The sequence below is a fragment of the Cornus florida genome, unplaced genomic scaffold (assembly GCF_030987335.1).
Source record: "Cornus florida cultivar Cherokee Brave unplaced genomic scaffold, ASM3098733v1 CherokeeBrave_3.0.0_Hap2_Chr03, whole genome shotgun sequence".
NCBI classification, from domain to species: Eukaryota; Viridiplantae; Streptophyta; class Magnoliopsida; order Cornales; family Cornaceae; genus Cornus; species Cornus florida.
Window position 1 is genome coordinate 1,356,307 of NW_026775573.1, and position 21,629 is coordinate 1,377,935.

The following is a 21,629-nucleotide window of genomic DNA, read 5'->3' on the forward strand; positions in this document are numbered from 1 at the left end:
ATCCACTCATTATGAGCATAGCATTGCTGAACTTGAACAATCAGTAGATTTGCACAACGAAGTATCGCTTGCTTTTTGGGAATTGGATTGCTTTATTCTTGGAGGCATAAATTTGAGTAAGGCTCCAGTCAAAAACCATATTCATAAAGTAGTTGATTCTGCTTTTATATGAAATATTGTTTTAGCAAGCCTTCCATTCTTTCCAAGCCACAAAGGCCACTTTCTCTGTATTATCATTATATTTATATTATTACAACTGTTTAACGAAACAAACTGCTGTTGAATAGCTAGTTGTTGTCTCCTTCAGAACATTCATTCACCAATTAGATGACATAAGCTAAAGCTCAACCAACAAGGTTCAACTAGGTCATTCTCATAAATGGTATATATAATATATAGCATTATACATCTATTTTTTCAGCATAAAGTCAAAAGTAACTTGAAACACAATACTTCTTAATATGCTAATAATGGAAGCTGATGTCAATAAAAGGTACAAATAAGTGCCAAGCAATAAGGATCAATTCTGGTTAAGGAAAAAAATTCTGAAGTGAATTCTTTCTGGAACATGTACTGTGATCAAAATCCTCCCTATTACCAATATACTGCAGTACAGATTCAACAGTGCACCGTCTAACATAACTCATCACTCAATTATCAAGATGACGACGTTTGAAATTTCAAATTGCACCACTTCTAATGGTGAAATTCACTGTTGTAGTAGTGAAATTTGCTCAATCATATTATAAGAAGTGAAATTTCAAAGTAAATGTGATGAAAGGGTACACCAACGGATATCGCAGCCAAAAAAAGGTAGATGGGAGAGAATTTCAGCCCCATTTACATATGTACTTCACCATATGATCATCCATGACGCACTCACCATTGAGAAATTACACAGCTGCTAATATACTTGAACATTGCTTTTCTCTAATTGCCAGAAAAATATCGAAGCTCGAGCACCCGAGGGGCTTGACTTGTATGAACAATGAACTACCATCATTCAATGGATCCGGAATAAGTAATTTCACTGCCTATCCAACTTCTTCAACAGTTCTGCAAAAAGCGGTTGCTTCTTGTGGTAGCTCACAAATGAACATGCTTACTTTTGGCATTTTCTGATGGGTTTGCAAAGACCCAACAAGTGCCCATCAACACCTCGCATTGCTGCAACCTGCCAGAGCCAATATATAATGAAACTTGATAGTATCAGTGGAATATCCTGTAGAATTACACTATTAACTATACCGAAAGATAAGCAGTTACCAATGAATCACCTCTTGAACATTATGTATTTTGGGAATGTCTAGTATCCTACTGAGTGGCAACTGCTATATATAATTGCTCAATAAGAGAAAAATTGATGTTTCCACAAACTATGCAACTCGGAAGTTGGGTCTTTTGGATCTCATATTTGATGGGACCATCCAGCTCTGCACCTAAAGCCATTAGTCTCAACACTGTAGTGTTAATGTCAGTCACCGCAAAGGACAAGAGCGACGAGTGTTCCATCTGCAGGGCATGTTCACTGTAAAGCTAGGATTAGCAGCTACTTCAGATCAATTATATTCCAATCCAGTCACAGATAAGGAAAAACAAATATCTAACATTCCAACATCTGACCAAAGGCAACATACTAAACAACCCACTTAACAGAATAGGAAATGGAAACATAATCGCATTTTCAGGGGCAGAATGTAAATAAGTATCTGTCAAAATTAGTTGATTGGTTAACCTCATCTCAGGAGAAATGCAAAGGTAAAATATTGAGTAAAATTGTATAAAAAATAATGCTATGGGGAAATACCAAGTAGAGGTGTATAAAAAATAATGCCACTTCTACCCAAATGGAGAACTAAGTAATAAAACTCAAGTCGCACATGGCTTCCATCATTAAGAGGGCTTTATGCAAAGCTATTTCAATATTCAAAGATATATTTTCAAGTCACGCGCCAGAAAATCTGCCAGGCGTAACAAAGAAACCATAGTGGTCCAAGATTGTGAGATGCTCTCAGCCATGTCAAACAACTCAAGCATGATAGGGTACACTGATGTGAGGTGTGGTCTCACACTCTGGCAAGGCTTTATAAGAAAGGAACTTGGATTGTTAGAAACTGTGAGGACCATCTAAACTTATATTAAAACTTTGGGAGGGTGAATTTTTTTTCAGAATAATGCTGGCGAAACCTTCAAATCAATCTGTCAAAAATATCATCCAATCATAGTAATGGCAAAAACATCCATCCAACTAGGAACATTTAGCTATGGTTATCTATAGAAATGCCATGTGCTCATTTATACCTATTGCCAACTGATGCATCATCTCAGGGATTAGAACTAGATGATATTTCAACATAGATATAGATTGAAAATATCTTACTTTTAAAACTTCCCAGATAATAAAGGTGCCATTAAGTATTGATAATGTTGAAGACATGATTAAACTGCTACTAATCATGTAAATAAACCACTAATAAAAAAAATGTATAATTTTTATTTTCCTTATTATTGTTTGTTGTTTGTAACAGTCTAGTTGGTTCATCAAAATAAATCATCCCAATCAGCTTACTCATGGGGATCATCTAGAGCAGAACATAAATTGAAAGCAAAAACGCATTTCACGTCTTTATCAACATATTTTTGCTTCTCACTCTGGGCAACTACCAATAATTTTCTAGGGACATTCCAAAATTCTGTTTCATGTAGTTTGGCAAAGAAATTTTGAGTCGGGGGTATAATTGATCGTAAATTATGAGATTGAATCTCTTTCCCTTCGAGGGAAGATATTAATTATAGAGAAAGTGGAATTTGCACAATGACTGCAAATCCCTCCTTTGATATCATTTGAAAATAAAAATTCTTCTTGTGCCAAAAAAAAAAAAAATGATTTTGATTAGAATCATCAGCAGAAATAAGCAAATGATTAAGCTGATACATTCAAGTGATTAAACGTTTTACAATTAGTAAGCTGGATTTATTGTCATAACCTTCATTTTCCAACAAAATCAATCGATTTAAACCATGATCATGAGCAAGTGCATTTATATACTCCTGAAATAAGTGTATTCCTCCACTTGAAATTAGATTTGAACCAAAGGTAGAGGATTTTGGGGGTTATCAAAAGATACATAGTTCGATACAGTCAAAACATGGTATAATAGTAAAAAAAGAATAGATACCTCGGAGACATGTAAACTTAAACAAGTCTTCTATCAAGCATAAAATATTCATAGCACTTATAAAAGAAAAGGTATAAAATATTCATAGCCCCACTTCCAGTTTCCATCCTTTCAACATCATATCTATATTTCTTGGTCATACTAATGATTACTTCACTAATCTTAGTAATGGTCCTGCATTCTCAACTAAATAAGGAGCTTCCTTCAATGTCTTAAATACAATTTAAATAATTTGAAGCAAAAATTATCTATTTCTGGAAGCAGAAACTTTAAAACAAGGTGTGAAATTAAAGGGGAAAAAGGGAAGGAAACAAAATTTGAAAATTTTAATTTTGTCCATGTGAGAACCCCCCTAGAGGGAATTATTTGGTGCAATGGTAAAGGCTCAGGCCACCAAGAATGAGAACGTGGATATAGAGACAAAGGTTGAATCATCGTTAGCACGAAGAGTGTGCAAGGTGGATGGTATCTACACAGTGGAGCAAGTCATGACAATCTGGCTCTCCTAGCACCTCAATTAACAATGACTAATACTGAGTAATGGCTCTTTTTTTATTTTTTGGATCTGTTGTGAATCTGTGATGGATTCGGAAATCACTAATTATATAAAGAAGAGATAAATGTTGGGTTTCCATTCGTACAATGACCAGAGTAATAACTCAAATACGATGCTGCCCTTAACAATGAATAAACTAAAAAAAGGGCTAGCTTAGTGCACAAGGGTCCTGCCATTTCGGGGCGTGGGGAGGGTTACACATACGCAGTCTTACATTTGCATGGATAGGCTATTTCTAGTTTCGGAACTGTGACCTCGGGGTCACAATGGAGCACGGTTGTGCCAAGGCCCACTAACAATGTGTAAATATAATTAGCTTCAAAGTTGATATCTTTAATCCACTAACGAATATTATTTAGAATTATAAGAATAAAAAAATTTCAAGAAATAATTGAATGATGATAATGAAGACAGAATAAACACCTCATTCTATTGATCATTGTTTGTGGGCAAATTGGAAGTCAGACAAGCTTTTATGCATCATCTTGAAACTGTAATCAATTAGGTATAGCTCACTTGTGTAGAGCACACATAATAATACACAATTTATACCATTAAATCCATTATTTTGCTTTTATTTATGGAAAATGAAACCAAAACCAAAGATGGAGAAAAGGGTATCAAATAACAGAAGAAAATGATTCGAACACATAAAAGAAAGACAGGCCTGTTGGACTGTAAGAGGGCGAGTTTAAGGGGACCAGATTGGAGTCCAAGTCCTCTGAGTATAACTGAGCCGCTTTTGGGACGTCCTTGTGTAATTGCAGCATCCACCTAAACGAAGCCGCGGTCTTCTTCAATCTCTCTCTAGAAAATCTCTCTTCAATTCAAACCAGAGAGACCCCCTTTTACTAGTTTGCCACTACAAACTGTACGACGCCGTTTTAGACATTTTTCCAAAGAAGGACTTTTAAGGCCCATGGGCTACTACATTGGATGTTCAACTGATATAGCCCATTGGATTTCATACATCAAGTCCATGGTTGTATGAGCTTGAAGGAAGGACAGAGACACGAGTACGACATGAAATGGGCTCAGAAATAGGACATGGATACAAAAAAAAATATTAATAATAATTTTTTTATTATTTTATTAATACAATCCTGACTGAAATTACTAATTATTTTTTTTGTTTTTGTTTTTGTTTTTTTAACAGCCGATTCTTTTATAAAATATAATTACAAAATTATTTTGTTGTATTCTAATATTTAAAACGTATTATTACCGTTTTCCCAACTACATTCGCGTCTTTAATACACCGCACCCAGAAGAAACTATTGTTGGTGCTTTCTCGATTATGATGTTATTCAAAACTGAAAGAACAAAACTATAATGGCAGAGAAACAATGGCCAACCAAATGATGTTAAAAAACAAAATTATAAGGGAGGCTACTAAGGCACTAGAACTAGATGTCTTCAAGTGCCGTGCAAAGAAGGCATGCTTTCATGTGTAATCCAATGGCATAGAGACAGATACAAATGCTCACTTGATTATCACATTAAATGTCCATCATTCTTGAAATATACAAATGTTAATACTTTGCTAGAGATATATAAAAATTACTTGCATAATTTCCTAGGCCACGCGAACAAAACTGTCAATATTTCCTCTCGCGCCTGCATTATTGACAACCACCCATGGATGAAAACTCTAGTATCTCTTTTTGCAGTCTGTTCAAACATGGAAAATCATATAGAGTCTGACATTAATCAATTCTGACTGATTTGATGTGAGTGCAATCCCAATCAGTCGAAGTTGTCCAACTGTCGGACTCCCTATCACGACTCTACAAGAAATCATTGACCCCAACTCATTTGATCATTTGTAGTCAATTCCATCGACAAAAACAACCAATGAACCAACCACTATTTCTGCAGCATGATCTGAGAACCATTCTCAAATATATCACACCAAATTAGCAAAGTGACAACATAGTTACTTATGCATACTAGAGAGTACTTAAAAGGGAAGAACATATACAATGCTACAGATTAAGAATGATTCAGAGTCCAATAAATGTCCATATGTAACATGCACCAAACCCTGTTAGAAAATGAATGATTGTATAAACTAGCTCAGGTCAATTACTGTCACTTGTATCAAAATGCAACTCACTTGTTCATGATCTGGATATAAACAAATGAGTTCGACTTGAATTATCATCCAATCAAATTGAAAAACCAGCAAGATGGGCCAAGGCGAGAAAGCATGCAAATAAACCTGGTCCTCAAAGTGATTCTGGGAACCACAACATACTGCATTTCATGCTTCGGAACACAGTTGCATAATAAGTTATAAATTCCAGGAAGATCCATGGTGGGAAGAGAGAGAATGTGTTGCATAATTTAAGTTATGAATTCCAAGTAGATCCATGGTGGGAAGAGAAAGAAATGCTTTTACGTCAACACAGGAGACTACTGTATCTTTTGGTTCATTTACAAGTCATGTAACCAACAAGCAGCTGCCAAGCTCCTTAAAAAAAAATTATTGCAAGTTCAAAAATTTCATGTAACAATACCCACCTCTACATAAACATAACAAGGCCGGCCTCACATTGATCCAAATAGTACTAGGACTTAATATTTTTTTAGCTAGGTAAGCACGTAACAAAAAATACATATTTTCATTTACAGATGTGATTCTAAATTACAAAGGAAAAAATAAATTACTAGCTACGCTGAAATTACTGAAAAGTCTTTCCAAATTCAGCTAGAAGGATCTTGGCAATATTCACATACCAGAAGTTCGCTGTCAGAAGCTTGATGCTGCTGCAGGCAAACAACAGTTCGATCAACCTAAAAGGAACCTTTAAATGCTTTTGAGCGATAATGCCGGCCCTCTAACCTTGCTTCAAGCAGCTTTGCTCTCAAGGTATTCTCTTTTATTCCCGTGGACAATTTTGAAGAAGATTCGGATACCTCAGGAGCTGGAGATATGAATCTTGACACCCTCTGTTGCACTGGACTAGCATGACCTGGAAAGGGCTGACTACAAGAACCTTCCATGCATTTACTCTCAGTATGCGGTTTTCCGCCTTCCAGTGATGAGGAATTATTCACATGATTTGAGTTCAATCCATGGACCATGACTTGCTTATTCTTTCTATCCAGCGAACATTCTTGTGCAACCTCACCCGTTTCCAGATTTTGGGAATTGCTCACTTCAACTGAATTCTCTCTTCCCATTTCTCCCTGTTCCCTAACCACGAGCTGAGTCCTGTTTCCATTACATGACATGGCCCCAGCCATATGTTCTTCAAATTGCATTTGCAAGCCGGATGGATCACGACCTTTGATAGTATCTCGTGAGCGGACCTTTTTCTTCGTATGATTTGGTTTCATTAATTCTTCAAGAAGATTTTCTGGAGCAATATCTCCTTGTTGTTTGGAATCACCATTGTTATGCCTTCCACTCAAACCCCTGTTTAATTCGAAACGATGTGAATCACTGCCGGTAGAATATTCATCATCCACATTTGGAGCACTTGCAGCATCTTTTAAGTGGAAGGACTCCAAGGACTGTCTATGTAAGCTATTTCCTTTTGGCCTTCTTGAGGATAAATCATCATTATCTCTGCAACAAACAGATCGCTTGGCTCGAAGAAATGTTTCAATTTCGGAACTCAATTTGTCCAAAATTGGGTTCTTTTCTGCAAGGTTGCTCTGAGATTCTGCCAGCTTCATCTGCATCCTCTCATCTAGCCATGCTTCTGAAATATGGAGAACCAATCGATCAGGCTTTTCCCCACCAAAGCGATCCTTGTCAGACTTGTATTTAAGGGAACGCACCTCGTGTTCATAATCTCTTATTCCTTTAGCAAACTCATCACACAAGTCTTCCAACAATATTCTTGCTTTTTTCTCTCTTCCAAATTCTTTCAAAACAGCAGAGAAGGAAGATTTTGTTTCGGATAGCTCTCGAGCTAGCTTTCGATGAAGGCTTTCTGATTGCTTTCTTAACTTCCTCTCATCTTCCAGCTCTTCCCTCACTGATTGAACTGCAGCTTTCATTCGGTCTTGTTCCTTGTTCTTCCTATAAATTTTATCCTCAGATGCTTGCTTAACCAATTCATCAATTTCCTGATGTCTTGTTTTCTTCTCTTGAAGCAACTCTTTGATTTGCGCTTGTGAATGATCCAGTTCCCTTTTCAGTGCTTTCACTAGTGATACATTAGATGCGTGCTGTTCTTCAAGACTCCAGATCCGATTAAGTATTTTTAGTAATTCCGTGGATGTTTTAAGACTAAAAGTTGACTCCCCACTTGGACCCTTGAAGTCCAAAGAACTAGTTGGGGTGACAGCAGGGTTATAAGGTGCCACCTGTGAGGAAACAACAAAAGGTTTAAATTTCTTCACCTGCTATAAATTAGATGAAATAGCCTTCGATTGGCGGACTGAGTGAAGGGAAGCATTACAAATGGGATAACCAGAGCAGTAAACAAATCCAAATTCAGTGAATATTGTATCTAATATGAGTACATTGACCTTGATAAAGAATTTATTCCCCATAAACATCATCAGTTATAATAGACCATCCAGACCAGCAGAAACATTTGTTTAACAAAAATGGTCAGAGAAATCTTAACAATTCCCAAAAAACGTCCAAATTTGTCAGATCATGGCCATTCATTTCTTCTCACAATCACCCAAATAGGAATATCTAATGGTGAGGCCATCACTTTATTTATAGGCATGCGATTAGTTACAATGCTCAAGAGTTAAGATAACTGATATATAAGACTTAAAATGAGATGCACTCACAAATAAGAATTCATGAACAGAAACTACACCACAATTCTTCTTATAATTGGAATGAATGATGCAGAAAGTCCAACATAACAATCTAGTCAGATAAATGGCATCCTTGCTGCTGTAATTACAATTATAAAGGTAACTTTTGAGTCAGTTGACGCATTTTAGTTTTTACACCGCAGCTCTATCAACCTACGTTCCTATACTGAATTGATGTAGGACAAATTTTTGGTATGTGACTGGATAAGGGTGATAGGTTTTGATAAATTAAAGAAAGAGAAAATTTGTCATGACATCTCACTTCCACAGAACAAGAAGAGTCACACCTTTTAATCTAAATTGTTGTGAAATCACAAAAGAAGAAGGTTTATTCAGTCTCACCTCCAACTCCTTCATTTCCTCAAAAGAGAAGTTACAGTCCTATAAATAGGCAAAACAAGAAGATTGCATAACTTGGGAGGATTCTTACAAGCTAATTATTTTGATTTAAATAACCTTTTAGGTCATGCAAAGAAGAAAAGTAGCAATCTATTAAGGAGGTTATCTTAAGAGTAAACAAGTAAACCTTTTAGATCTAGAAAACTAATTGACGAATACCCTTGATATGTGAAAATCACAAAAAAATCCTCATGCTAATTGAGGTTGCAGGCTGATAATAAAGCTTTCATCATGTTGTACCAGAATTTATTTACTCCAAATAATTTCATTAATGTCCCAAGAACAAGGATTTGAGTCTGAGGTCATTCACTTTGCACATATTATGCCAAATTTAAAGTCTAGTCTCTCCCTCCAAGCATCCTTGATTAGGGGAACAAAACATTGGGTAATGGCCCTTCTGGTGATCCCAAAATCCCAATTCATCAAAATATAAATTTTATGGAATGGAATGACTATCATCAATATAGGCTCATTACAGTATGATTTACTTTAAGACAGGAATATGCGGGCCTGCAGACAGCCACCCATCCCAAAAAGAAAATCAAAAATCAAAAAACCAAAAATCAAAATACTTGAGAAAACAAATGACAATTTTAATTAAGGGACAAAGTATAGAACTACCTAGTGCTAACTATTTGGGGTCACTTAGTGCCCAAATATTTGTTCGAATAATCTCAGGATACATATTCAGGAGAGGTTCTACACTAGTTGCCAGTTATCCAACACAACCCTCTTTGTTTTCTCGAGCCTAATATTGGTTGTTCAAAGGATACACACTAAGAGCAATGCAGCAGAGTTGAACCATATATATTAAACAACTTTAAAAAAATAGCATGTAGAACAAGACACAAATATATATATATATAAGTAATTTCATGATAGATACTGCATCAAATAGTTTATTTATTTTTTATTCTTAAGGAATTCTCCCTGACACAAAATAAAACATTCCAAACAGGACATGCTATGGAAAAAGCGAAACAAAATAAAGGCTTCTTAGATTAGATTTTTTTTTTTTTTTTTTTTTTTAAAGGAACATTGTTTTGACAGGATAAAACCAAAGATATTGTTGCTTTGGCATTCCTCCTGTTCTCGTGGTAGCCATCATAATTGTATTCTATACCACACAAAAACTTTCAACATGGTTTGGCTTTCAGGTTGAGAGAGAGAGAGAGATTACCTCCAATGAGCTACCATAACTTGTGGGAGATACGGGCTGTAGAGCACAACCATTTCTTTCAACCAGTCGATGGTGTTGAATCAATGATGCCGCAACATGTCTTCTCCAGCTACCTGCACTTGCTGGCTGGAACAAGCAATGGGGGAAAGATCAGCTCAAGTGGGAAATGTCCATCCATGAGGGTAAGTTTCATGGGCACCAAAAAGTGAAGAACACCCTCGTATCATGAAATGTTCCCTACATGGAAGTATGGAACACTTCTTGAATGGGTCATAGCCTAATAATCAGTGGTGGATCCAAGAATCTTTCCTTGAGGGCCAACATACATAATCCACCAAGTTTAAGTGTCCAAAAACAAAAATATATTCTTATCATTTTTGTTGCAAGATATGTCTCGAAATAAATAAAATCATACATCATATTAAAATGTTTCTTACTCTAAAACTTAATTTGAATCAGTCCTATTATTTCTATGGAAGAAAATTTAAAATAACAAAAAACAACTACTGAATTCTCTATGAATCTACAACTCCCCAAACAATAAGAAGACCAAATAAATCCAAAAAAATAACTTTTCAATCGAATTAGAAACCACCAAAACTAAATATGAGCGTAACATCACTACCACTACAACTATCCTCTTGGACCATATATGTAAGCAACTAAATTAACAAGAATGTAAGACAGCAGAGTAAAAACCCAAACCACAAAATAAAATTTCCCTAAAAAACATAAACATTTGTACTTAAAAAACCATAATCAAACGTTAACAAATTTGTGATTCAAATGTGAACCAATCAATCATAGCACCAATATAATCACAAAATTAAAGTTGATCCAGTAGTAGTACCTGGTCTAGAGGAGTATCAGGAGTTTCAACCACCCTATTAGGAAGCTCGAAACCCTTATCTTTGTGGCGGTGGTGGTGGCTAAACCTGGCACCACCTTTGCTCATTTTGAGGACCTTGAGGTGGGGCAAAACCTCCCAGAGGTTGGCACCGAGTTTTCTAGCAGAGAAAGCGGTGGTGATGGGCAAGGTGAGATCTTCCCTGATAGGACCATCAGGTTGAGTAAACCCAAGTCTCCATTTCGGTGATGGTGTACAAGTACCCAATCTTTTCCCTACCAAAACCCCGCGTTTCAACTTTATCCCCATGAATTCCTGCTTTTTCCCCCCTCTCTCTCTAACTTTTTCTTCTCTCTCCATCTCTCTCTCTCTCTCTCTCTCTCTCTCTAAATTTCAATTTTCAAACCCAAGTCTTCATTTGGGTGCTTGTATTTAATTTTCTCATTTCTCTCAATTTCAAACTCTAAGTTGCTTCCATCTATCACCCATCCCTCACTATCTCCCTCCCTCTTTCTACTTGAACTTTCATTTCTCTCTCTCTCCAAAAATCGAAATTGTTTTTACTCTATCAACCACATGTATCTCTCTTCTTTATGATAAAAAAATTCATCTCTTTCTCTCTCACCAACATGTATTTCCTCCTTCCATGTTGGCTCGCTGTCTCCCTCTCTCTCTCTCTCTCTCTCCCTCCTACGCAGATGCAGCCATGCTTCGTCAAAAAGTTAGTACTAGGTAGTAGTAGCTAGAGAGTGATTGATTATACTATTTAACTTAGGGGTGTTAATTAATTATGGCCACTGCATATTTGGGGAAGATTAAAAGGGTATGTTAAGCTTTTTAATCATTCGGTTTATATGAAGGCGTGACACTGTGACAGGTAACACCCACCGACGGTCAAGAAGAAAAGATCATCTGCCCTTTGCCAAATTGATTTTGTTGTAGCATTTCACAGTGAATTTAATTTCGGTGTTCCAACACATTTATTTTATATTTTAATACATAAAATAAATTTATTAAAATACAATTTAAATGTATTAAAATAAAAAATAATAATATTTAAAGTAGATTTTGAGATTGTTAAAATATGATTCAATGTCTTGAAGTTTAGAATAAATGTCTAAAAATAAATTTGAAGTTGCTGAAAATTATTACAATACCGTTACCTTATAGATTTGTTACAACTGAAAGAATACAGAATAGGGGGGAGACATGGACATCTAGGGCAGGTAAGGGTTTAGCCTATATCAAAATTAAGGTTCTAAATCTTTAATCTGCCCTAAGTCCAATTTCTGAGAAACCGCCGCATTATACTTAATAGGTTTTACAAATTTTTTGAATTTCTTAGATCATCTCAAATTTTAATAACCTACTGCAAATAAGCATTAAAAGAAAATAAAATGTTATGTTCACATGCCTAAATAATCTAAAGATATAATAAAAATATAAAAAATTATGTATAATTTGATCTTATAGCAATAATATAATCTCATAGGATGAATTCATGGTTGATAATACCATAAATAATCTAATTTTAAATACAAAAGTTATAAATTATTCTTATATTTGGAGTTCTTTGGAATTTTTGAATTTCTATTGTTACTAAAACATTTGCTCAAATTTCGCCCAAAATGAGTTTAGATTCTAAAATTTAAAGCCAATTCGGACAGAAATTAGATTTATTGGGTTAGTCCCATGATCCCATCCCTAATGCATAGACACATTATACGGGGTATTGTACTATTGTATTTGTGGCTAGGGACCTTTGCTTTAGTCTCTTTAGTGGGAGCAACAAATTCTAATGTTGAAGACAAAACGGTATAGATGGTCCAATATGGTTTGTCAGAATAGGACCAGACCAAACCAAAAGTTGTGTGGTCCATAGAATATGAATTTAATTACCATAGCTACTACCATGTGAAAGAACAACATTTGTTGTGCTCCTAACCATAGAAACCCCCCACAGCACCCAAAACACAGAGGTTATTAAGTAGTGAAATTTCTGTCAATCTCTCAGTCATTTCATTGCCAACTGGTTAATTGTTATTCAGTTTTCTTCAAAATGTTGTCTGGGCTTTATTTGGTCAGATGAAAATAATAAATAAAAAAAAAAATAAAATAAAAAAAGAAAATGATAAAATTTATGTCAATCGTTCTTTTATTCCATTGCCAGCTTGTTGATTTTTGTTCACTTTTCTTCAAAATATTGTAGAGGCTCTGTCTGGTTAGATGGAAATAGTAAAAATTAAAAAAAATTAAAAAAGAAGAAAATGAAAATTTTCTGAATAGGTGTTTGATCAGCAAGAAATGAAAATTTTGAAGAAAAATTACTTTTTATAACCACTTAATTTTTTCATACACTTTTTCTTCACAAAAAAAATACCAAGTTTATAAGTTTCATGTTATTGAGTAATTTTTTATAATTTAAAAAAAAAAAAATTCATGCTAATAAAATATAAGATCCTTTCTTCACTGTCATTCAGAGTTTTACTTGGGATTAAAGAGGATAAAACATGTGGTCCAATTGTTTTTGATACAACGTTATCAAATTTCCATATTTGTATCCAGCATAGCCAATGATGAGAGTATTGTCTTTATATCCTTGCAGACCAGAGCAATCACCAGCACATCTCACTTAATTCTCTGGGTGACACTGACACACAATTGAAGATTGGGTCTAACTAACTACCATATTAAAATTCAAGGTTGAATTTTAATTTACTTGCTCGTATGTTGTCTAACTAATTTTTAAAGGACATTGTAAGATGTCTTCTTATTCATGGGCAGGTTACCTATTTAAGCATTACCCATGTCCCTAATCTGTTAAGTCCGTGATACAACTTCCCATCAAAATTCATTTCATCCATTTAGCCCCATCTTTGTTTTTTGTTTACATGTGACTCAATGATGAGAATTTTAATTTCTTTTTTTGTGATTGTGATTATTTTGGGTGTGACAAATTTTTTTTCCGACAAGGGACGAATTCCAATGTCATTTGTCAATTTTAATCTCTGGAGTAAACTTGAAATGGAACGGATTCATGTTAAGATATATATATATATATATATATTAATGTCTGGATCCGAATTTAAATCTAATCTTATGGACATGATCCATATTCAACCTGCATATTTTGAACAAGATCCAAATGGTGTAAAGGTGATTTATTTGGTCCGGATAAATACCAATCTATTTACGCATTATTCGAATCCACACCCTGTTCAAATCTGTGATAAAACTTTCAATAAATATCCATATTCGTTGCGTCTTTAATTTGGATTCAAAACTAAAATCTGAACTCATTAAAACATAGAGTTCAGAGAAATCGAATCTCGGGCCAAACTCGCTCCATTTCAAGCCCTATTCTCTCTCCGGAGTCAAATTTAAGACATTCACGTTACACATGTACTGGTGGTTCTTAAAAGCATGATATTCGCTGCTCACAATAACTTTTTGTTAGCATTTGATACGCATGGTCCATGATTGATGCCTTTCGTTTTTGTCTTGTCACATGCAACCTGGTAAATCCTATTAAAATAAAAACCAGCATGGTACCGTGGGCCCAGAAAATCGTAGCCAAAGCAATCATCCTTTGGGCTACGGTAACAATGGGCTTTGCTCAATCTTTCGACAATGCTAGGACAGGATGAAGATCCAGCCCAAATAAAGCAATCTTCCTTACCAATTTTATATCTCAAAGGGCTGCACATCGAGCCGGAACAGGCCTTGAGATTTTTGGATTACGGATGTAGATCCAACCCGAATAATTAAACTTGAGGCCCAAATTAGCCCACCAATCATTCAGTTGGAGAACAAGCCCACTAGAACATCACTATTCAATCTGCTGACAAACCACATCACAGAACAATACTCCTACTCATCACAAATTTCCAGCACCATTGATACATTTATGGATAGTTTAACACAACAGAAACAATATTATGGCTATTTTTCACCATCTATGTGACGATCCAGATGTATCTAGTCTAAATGGTTGAACATTTTCTGTTGCACCAAACAATGATCCCTAAGAAAAGATATGCAGAACCATAAAATGAATTATGATCAGTTTTTTGTACCCGAGCGCATCCCGAAATTTTCTAGCCAAAGGGCTGCAAAAAACAGCAGTTTGAAAGAAAAAAAATGAGAAGATTCAGGAATGTAAGTATTCATGCATGAAGAGGAATGATATACTTGCCATAGGATACTGATGCATTATGGGATTGAAAAGTCTTACTTTTACACAGCTTCTTTATATACAACTGAAACCACTTATTTTTATAAATAAATAAAAAAAACATAAGGAAATTATAAATCATTGATAGTGTAGAAACTAGAAAGTATAAATGGAACCAACTAAAACATTAATAAGCAACAACTTTTACATCTTTAAAAGCACAAAAAAAAAAAAATGAAACAGTAGTGCAAGGAAAAGCCAGAGAAACAGTCTTGTACTTCTATCAATCCATGCATTTCTAAACGCAAAGAATGAATAATATTCGCAATGAGCAGATCATATGTTTTCTATAAACCTTTACAAATATGGACTTCATAATAACTGAAAAGATAAAAGGCAAAAGAAGAAGAAGCAGGGAGTGCAAAAAGAATTTGTCAATACCATCACATCCTATTGAGGAAAAAAAATCAGGGAATGATGCCAAGCCTAGGTTCAAAGCAAAAACCAGTAAAGAGCTGAAGCGGGAATCTCTTTGCCACTGGGCATTTTTGTGACCATTTCCATTGCTTCTTATTCATGTCAAAAACAAGAAGAACAGGTGAGCCGTAGCTCTGGATGTATACGAAGTTATCTGTACCACTGCTAGCAAAAACATCATCAAACTCCCCAAATCCTTGAAAAAGCTTATGAGGCATACGGGCAATCTCTTTCCATTCCTTCCCATTAAGAATCCAGATGCCAATCCCCTTGATTATGTCGGGCCGATCTTGTTTTCCAATCCCTCCCACCATTACCAATTTCTCCTTGAGGTTCATCAGACGGCCACATGTAAGAGAACAGGGCACTGGGATAAAACTTTTTATTAACAAATCATGGGATGAGTGGCTTGTGAGGTTATAACTGATTAGGCCATGGCGACTCTCAGGCATGCGACCCCCAGTGGAGTAAATCAAGAAGTACAAAATTCCATCACATATCACACTCTCATCACCTGCTCTCCACCCTGTCAGAACCTCTGTCAATGGGGTCAACCACATCATAGTATCTGAGAAATATATATGAATTGAGAGATTCCACTGAAAAAAGTTTCCTGGAACTTGCTTAGATTTCACAATCGAGACATTGTAACCATGAGATATTCTGTCAACTGATATTGCCAGCGCACTGTAATCAGAAAATTTAAAACCTGGAGGCTCCTCCAGCTTCTTGAAGCATTTGGTGATTGGGTTACAGACATATAGCTTGCTTCTACTATCATTGTCCATGATGGAAACTAAGCCACATGATGAAGAGATGAACCAATTGGACTTCTCAATGCAGGGGATTTCAATGTTGTACCACTTTCGAATTATGGGATCATAGGCATAACCATTTGGTTCATCAGAGCTTGTAAACATAAAATACCAAGGCTTTTGTGGTATGACATGAGAGAAGTTCCACAAAAACCTTCTTGAACTAACGATGTCATGCCATCTTTTACACACACAAGCTGCTCTAATAATGCTTGGAATGGGAAGACAGGATAGAATACGCTCCAACAAGTCATCAGGCAGAATTAAATCCACAGAAACTGTTGTAACTTCTTCGTTGCCTTCATCTCTGAGCTCTTGAAATGAATCATAGGCCCTGACATCTCTCGGAATGTCATCAAGGCAGTGACTGAACCATGATGTCTCCCCCTCCATAATCAAGAAGAGCTGAAACAATCTTAACAAAATAGAAAAATTCAAACCCGTGGACTTGACCTGAAATCATACAGGTAAGTCATCTCATGGGAGGTTAATGTCATTAAATAATAAGCTCATGATGAAAATAGGATCACTTGAAATTATCCTGAATCATTAGAAGATATCAAACCCCGGGACTTGACCAATCCAACTCAAATAACCTGGCAACATATCCAAAATAAGGAAAAGGATGCCATGCATGTCCAATTCAAATAAATTATTCCAGAAGCTTAAGAAAGTAAGCCAAATTAAAAAAGAGCAGATATATTCACTCTTGTTACTCAATATAAGCCTATCATCTAACTAGAATCACAAAATTATTAACATAATCAAATTAAGAAAACCAAAGTCATGCTGCCTCCTTCCACATTCAAAGGTCAGAATGGAATACATATAATAAATGAATACACAATACAAATTGTCCAGTGAGCTTATGATTAAAGCAGTAATTGCTTTCAGATTCAATAATTAAATCACTTTCAGATACATATACATAAAGATTGTACTAGATAAATAAGCATAACAACATCCCCACAAAAATTAAAAAAACAAATTCAACCAATACAACCTTAAAAGCAACCAAATTGCAGGACTTCACCCAAACAAAAGTTCAGATAACAATGGTTTATAAGATTAATGAAGAAAATTTTCTATCTCAAACAAGAGAAATGAACAGAGATTCAAGAGAAACAGGTATTATCTTTAATATGAGATGAAACTACCTGAATACAGAGATGGAGGTAATATGACTATGAGATTAAGAAGAAAAAAAAAAAACATATGCATTACTATTTATGGATTTGAGAGCTTATGTAAATTCAGATCACATTAAGTACATCAGTAACCAAAGAGGGAAAAACATTCAAAGAGCACAATACAAAAATATTATATAAAAAAAAAAAAAAAAAAAAAAACACACATTTGACCAGATTTATTGCCACCACGAGTCTATTAATTCAAACACAAGCCCTGTTATTATTATTTAAAAATAAAAATCAATTTCATAGTTCACAGCACCAAACCCTAAAGAGGTTTGTGATGAAAAATAATAAAATAATTTTATGTTAGGTAACAGATGGACCATATTGAGCTTTCAATCAAGCAAAAGACTAATGCAATAATAACTAAAAGAACACAACAAATTGAAACACAAATAGATCAAATGAGAAACCCACAAAGCATTTTCTCAGAGACAGAAAGAACACTTAAATAAATGAAATAAACCCAGTAACATACCTTTAATGCAAACAGAGATGAGTGGTGTCTACCCTTTTCCAGCTGAACTGGCGAGATGGGTTGAGAAAGCTCAAGATTTGGAGCAAAATGGGAAAAAAATATGATGAACACCGAGTGTAGCCCTTGTTTCAGATAGTATGAACATTGAAGATATATAAAATTGTTGTCTTACAGATTATTCCAAACAAATGGCGAAGGGTTCTGAAATGGGTCGGTTTTGGACTAAGCGATAAATGTTTCCTATGCAACACACCGCATGTATAGAGAGGGTATGAGCTTCTTAAATTTTCTTTTTCTTTCTTTCTTTATCCTTTTTTGTTGCTTTGATGTGGAAACAAAAGCGACAGGTAGTGGAATCAAATAGAAAGGCGGTTTCCAAATACTCTGCTGGAGAGAGAGGGAGAGAGAGAGAGAGGGAGTGGTGTTTTTCAAGGGATTAATGGATTTTAATGGGGGAGGAAGAGAGAGAGCATTGGGATTTTGGCCACAATCAAAAGGACACTAATGCTGTCCTACTCAACACACCTTTCATATTTTTTACCTTTTTTTTTTTTTTTTTTTTCCTCTCCTAATTCCTATTGTTTTATTTTACTTTTAATTTAATTCTTTTCTTATTTTTTAAGTAACTAAATAAACGGTTAACACTCTTTTTATTTTGTTAATTCTTACATCTTCTTAGGAACTTTATCGATCGTCTATCATTTATTGTACGTATTCATATTATTTTTAAAATATTAAAAAATACGTAAGTACACTCATACATATCACATTGTTATGGGTTGAGGTAGAATTGCTCAACTTTATTTTAGTTTGTATATGGTTGAATTCCTTTCTTCTATTACTTTCTTTCCTTCAAATTTCTTTTATTTCTCTAAACTTCTTTTCTTTATGAGCAGGAAAAGAAAAAGAGAATAGGGTATATACTTTCCTAACTCTAACAAGGTCTACTACCTTCTTTTCTTCAAGTTTCTTTGAATTCTCTGAACTTCTTTTCTTTATGAGTAGGAAAAGAAAAAGAGAATAGGGTATTTACTTTACTAACTCTACCAAGGTTGCCCTAAAGGCCAAATTGGACACTCTACTTTTTCTTCTCACATTTTTTTTAGATGGTGGAAGAAAATAGTGGTGGTCCATTTCTTGTTATTTTAATGCACTATGACCAATAGCCCTTCTTTACCTAACCAGGTCCCATTTCAGAGATTGGTGGCTAACTGAATCTCAACTCAAGTTCCATCCATCGATCTTCAATTTCCAAATTTTCCAAACCTCCTTTTTCTTTTTCTTTTTTCTTTTTTCTTTTTTCTTGGGATGAAATTATCCTCACAATTCAAAAGAATACTACATAACTCTGTAATTTTTAATTGGGCACCAAGTGATTCGCAATAACAAACCAAATAATTAAAATAAAAAAATACCCAAATTCATAAATGATTTCATCGATCTTCTATGAGTACTTTTAACCCTGTTTGCAATATTGATTCATCGATAAACCTTTAATGTTTGTATAATTAACTTAACATGCTTGACTATACCAAAAACAAATAAATTTGAATATAAAACTCTACTATTTCCTGGTAAGTATTAAATCATCAAAACAATATAACAATCGAGTAAATGCATGGTGATTTAGGTGTAGAATCATTATGATTCAATCCTCCCAATTTCTTGCAAATTCTCAATGAACATGAAAATGGAAAGGCAAAATAATTTTTATATATAGTAGTAAAGTCAAGAGATATGTATGCACAAGCATAAAGATAATAATATATGAAGTATATGTACTAATGTTAGTTTATCAATGAGAATATTCTTCTTCTTTTTTTTGTTTTTTTTTTTCGGTATCAATGACAAATTAAAAAACCTAAAAACTCTAAATTAAGCACAATTTTTGGATCTACAAATCTCAACACATTTGGTACATTGTGTAGATCATAGTGGATCATTGGTTTGGGAAAGTTGTCATCGAGTCAATACCAACTTCTATACTTTGGATGAAAAGCATATATGTAGATTGTGATTAACATAGTTAACAATTTTTAAAAATAATTTAACTAGTGCAGGGTGTAAGATGAGTAGGAAGTCAAATCAACTTTTCAAATCTACTTTTGATATGTTTCTCCATACAATTGGTGATATAAGCAAGGGTTGTCATTTAATTTATTGACAAAGATTTGCCTTATAAATTTGTACTTATGGTTACACTTCTACATCTTCAATAAGCACGAAGTCTCGTTATAATAGTATCATGTTGTACTATGAAAAATATCTGCAAACACTTTGTACATCAAAGTGTTGTTACAACAGAGAATCTCAACTACAATTAGGTCACTATTAGGTAAATTGCTCAATAAAAATCAAGATTCAAGTGGCCACAAGTATTGCATATGTTGACCTACCCCACTGCAAATGTTTATTTAATAAGATGACCTATTTGTGCATTATTAAAAGGTAAATAAGACATTTCAATCTACGCACAGCATGTTGCTTTATTTTTTTTTGTCTCTCTTTTCTTGTCTAGGTCAGAAGCCTCCATAGTATATAAAACAAGAGAAGGAATAGAACATGTCCAATAGGATATGCGATCCAATGCTAATCTCAATAAAACACAAGCAATATAAAACACAACGGAATATAAATATTAATTTACCCTTTCACTAATGCATATAATATATATAAAACCATATGAAATTTATAAAGTTCTTTATTTTAAATAATGCACGCAACATTGTCAGAATATGGGGCATTGACCTTAAACATTTGGTATCAAAGTGAATGTACTAAAGAGGACTAAAAGCAATAGGTAGTGACAGCCCCACTAGAACACCTCTTTCCATCTCATGCACATTAAGTCATGCATCACTTTCAATATTCCTCCCCAAAACTAGTTCAGAAAAATATGTTTATGCTTTGTCTTGTTATATATGTTTATTATATCAATATGTTTTGAAAACCCACCATATACATTTCAAACATGAAACATTGAGAGAGATGTTAACCAAACATCTGAAAGTGATGCTTTGACACCTCACCAATCCAAATTAAATAAATGTGTAAAGCTTACATTAAATGTGAAATATTGTAGAAAATACCTCCACATGTTGAATCATGTGTCAATTAAGAATTACCATGATAATTGAATTACATTTAACTTTCTAGATTTACTTTGATAACTAACTTCTTTGGTCAAACTTACTCTCAACCCCCAAAAGATTCTAGAAATGAGGAAACTATACGAAGGAATTATTCAAACCAAATGCCTAAATCCTAAAATTGCTCACAGTCCAAAATATAATCACATAACATTTTTTTGGTCTATATTTAAAGAAATCATTTATATGGAGTGGATAAGCAAACTAAGGTGTCAACCTCTACAAAATCAAGCAAACATAATCTAGCATAAGCTTAAAATTAGTGTTGTAATACAAAGTTCAAAAGTCAGATACATTTGACTATATTAATGTGAGTGGAGGAGATATGTTCCACTCTCAAATTAATTACTTATCATTTTTCTTAATTAAACAAGCTAATGTTTAATCATAA

General features: G+C 34.4%; 2 protein-coding genes and 1 pseudogene across 5 annotated transcripts; all 3 read right to left on the reverse strand.

Moving 5' to 3' along the window:
• Positions 1-435: 435 nt before the first annotated feature.
• LOC132300924 (uncharacterized) lies at positions 436-4,627 on the reverse strand (annotated as a pseudogene).
• Positions 4,628-6,183: 1,556 nt separating this feature from the next.
• Positions 6,184-11,738, reverse strand: LOC132298941 (uncharacterized protein At5g41620-like). The gene is made up of 3 exons (XM_059795319.1): positions 10,956-11,738; positions 10,106-10,231; positions 6,184-8,055 (listed from the first exon to the last, which is right to left on the reverse strand). The coding sequence occupies exons 1-3, from the start codon at positions 11,310-11,312 to the stop codon at positions 6,532-6,534; spliced, it is 2,007 nt and encodes a 668-aa protein (XP_059651302.1). The 5' UTR covers positions 11,313-11,738; the 3' UTR covers positions 6,184-6,531.
• A 3,552-nt stretch (positions 11,739-15,290) lies between these two features.
• On the reverse strand, positions 15,291-18,627 carry LOC132298942 (F-box/kelch-repeat protein At3g61590-like). 4 transcript variants are annotated; one of them, XM_059795324.1, is made up of 2 exons: positions 18,090-18,627; positions 15,291-16,823 (listed from the first exon to the last, which is right to left on the reverse strand). In XM_059795324.1, exon 2 carries the CDS (start codon positions 16,809-16,811, stop codon positions 15,594-15,596), a length of 1,218 nt encoding a protein of 405 aa, XP_059651307.1. In that variant the 5' UTR covers positions 16,812-16,823; positions 18,090-18,627; the 3' UTR covers positions 15,291-15,593. The 4 variants fall into 4 exon arrangements, with proteins under 4 accessions (XP_059651307.1, XP_059651306.1, XP_059651303.1 ...); XM_059795323.1 differs by having other exon boundaries at positions 15,291-16,833; XM_059795320.1 differs by having other exon boundaries at positions 15,291-16,871; positions 18,090-18,626.
• Positions 18,628-21,629: the final 3,002 nt, after the last annotated feature.

Bases quoted from the DNA above. Each gene is read 5' to 3' on its own strand.
- LOC132298941 (XM_059795319.1), bottom strand. From the start codon at position 11,312: ATGGAGAGAGAAGAAAAAGTTAGAGAGAGAGGGGGGAAAAAGCAGGAA. The intron at 10,232-10,955 runs GTACTACTACTG...TGCTTGTTCCAG, and splicing joins CTGATACTCCTCTAGACCAG to CCAGCAAGTGCAGGTAGCTG. The intron at 8,056-10,105 runs GTAATCTCTCTC...GTTTCCTCACAG, and splicing joins GTTATGGTAGCTCATTGGAG to GTGGCACCTTATAACCCTGC.
- LOC132298942 (XM_059795324.1), bottom strand. From the start codon at position 16,811: ATGGAGGGGGAGACATCATGGTTCAGTCACTGCCTTGATGACATTCCG.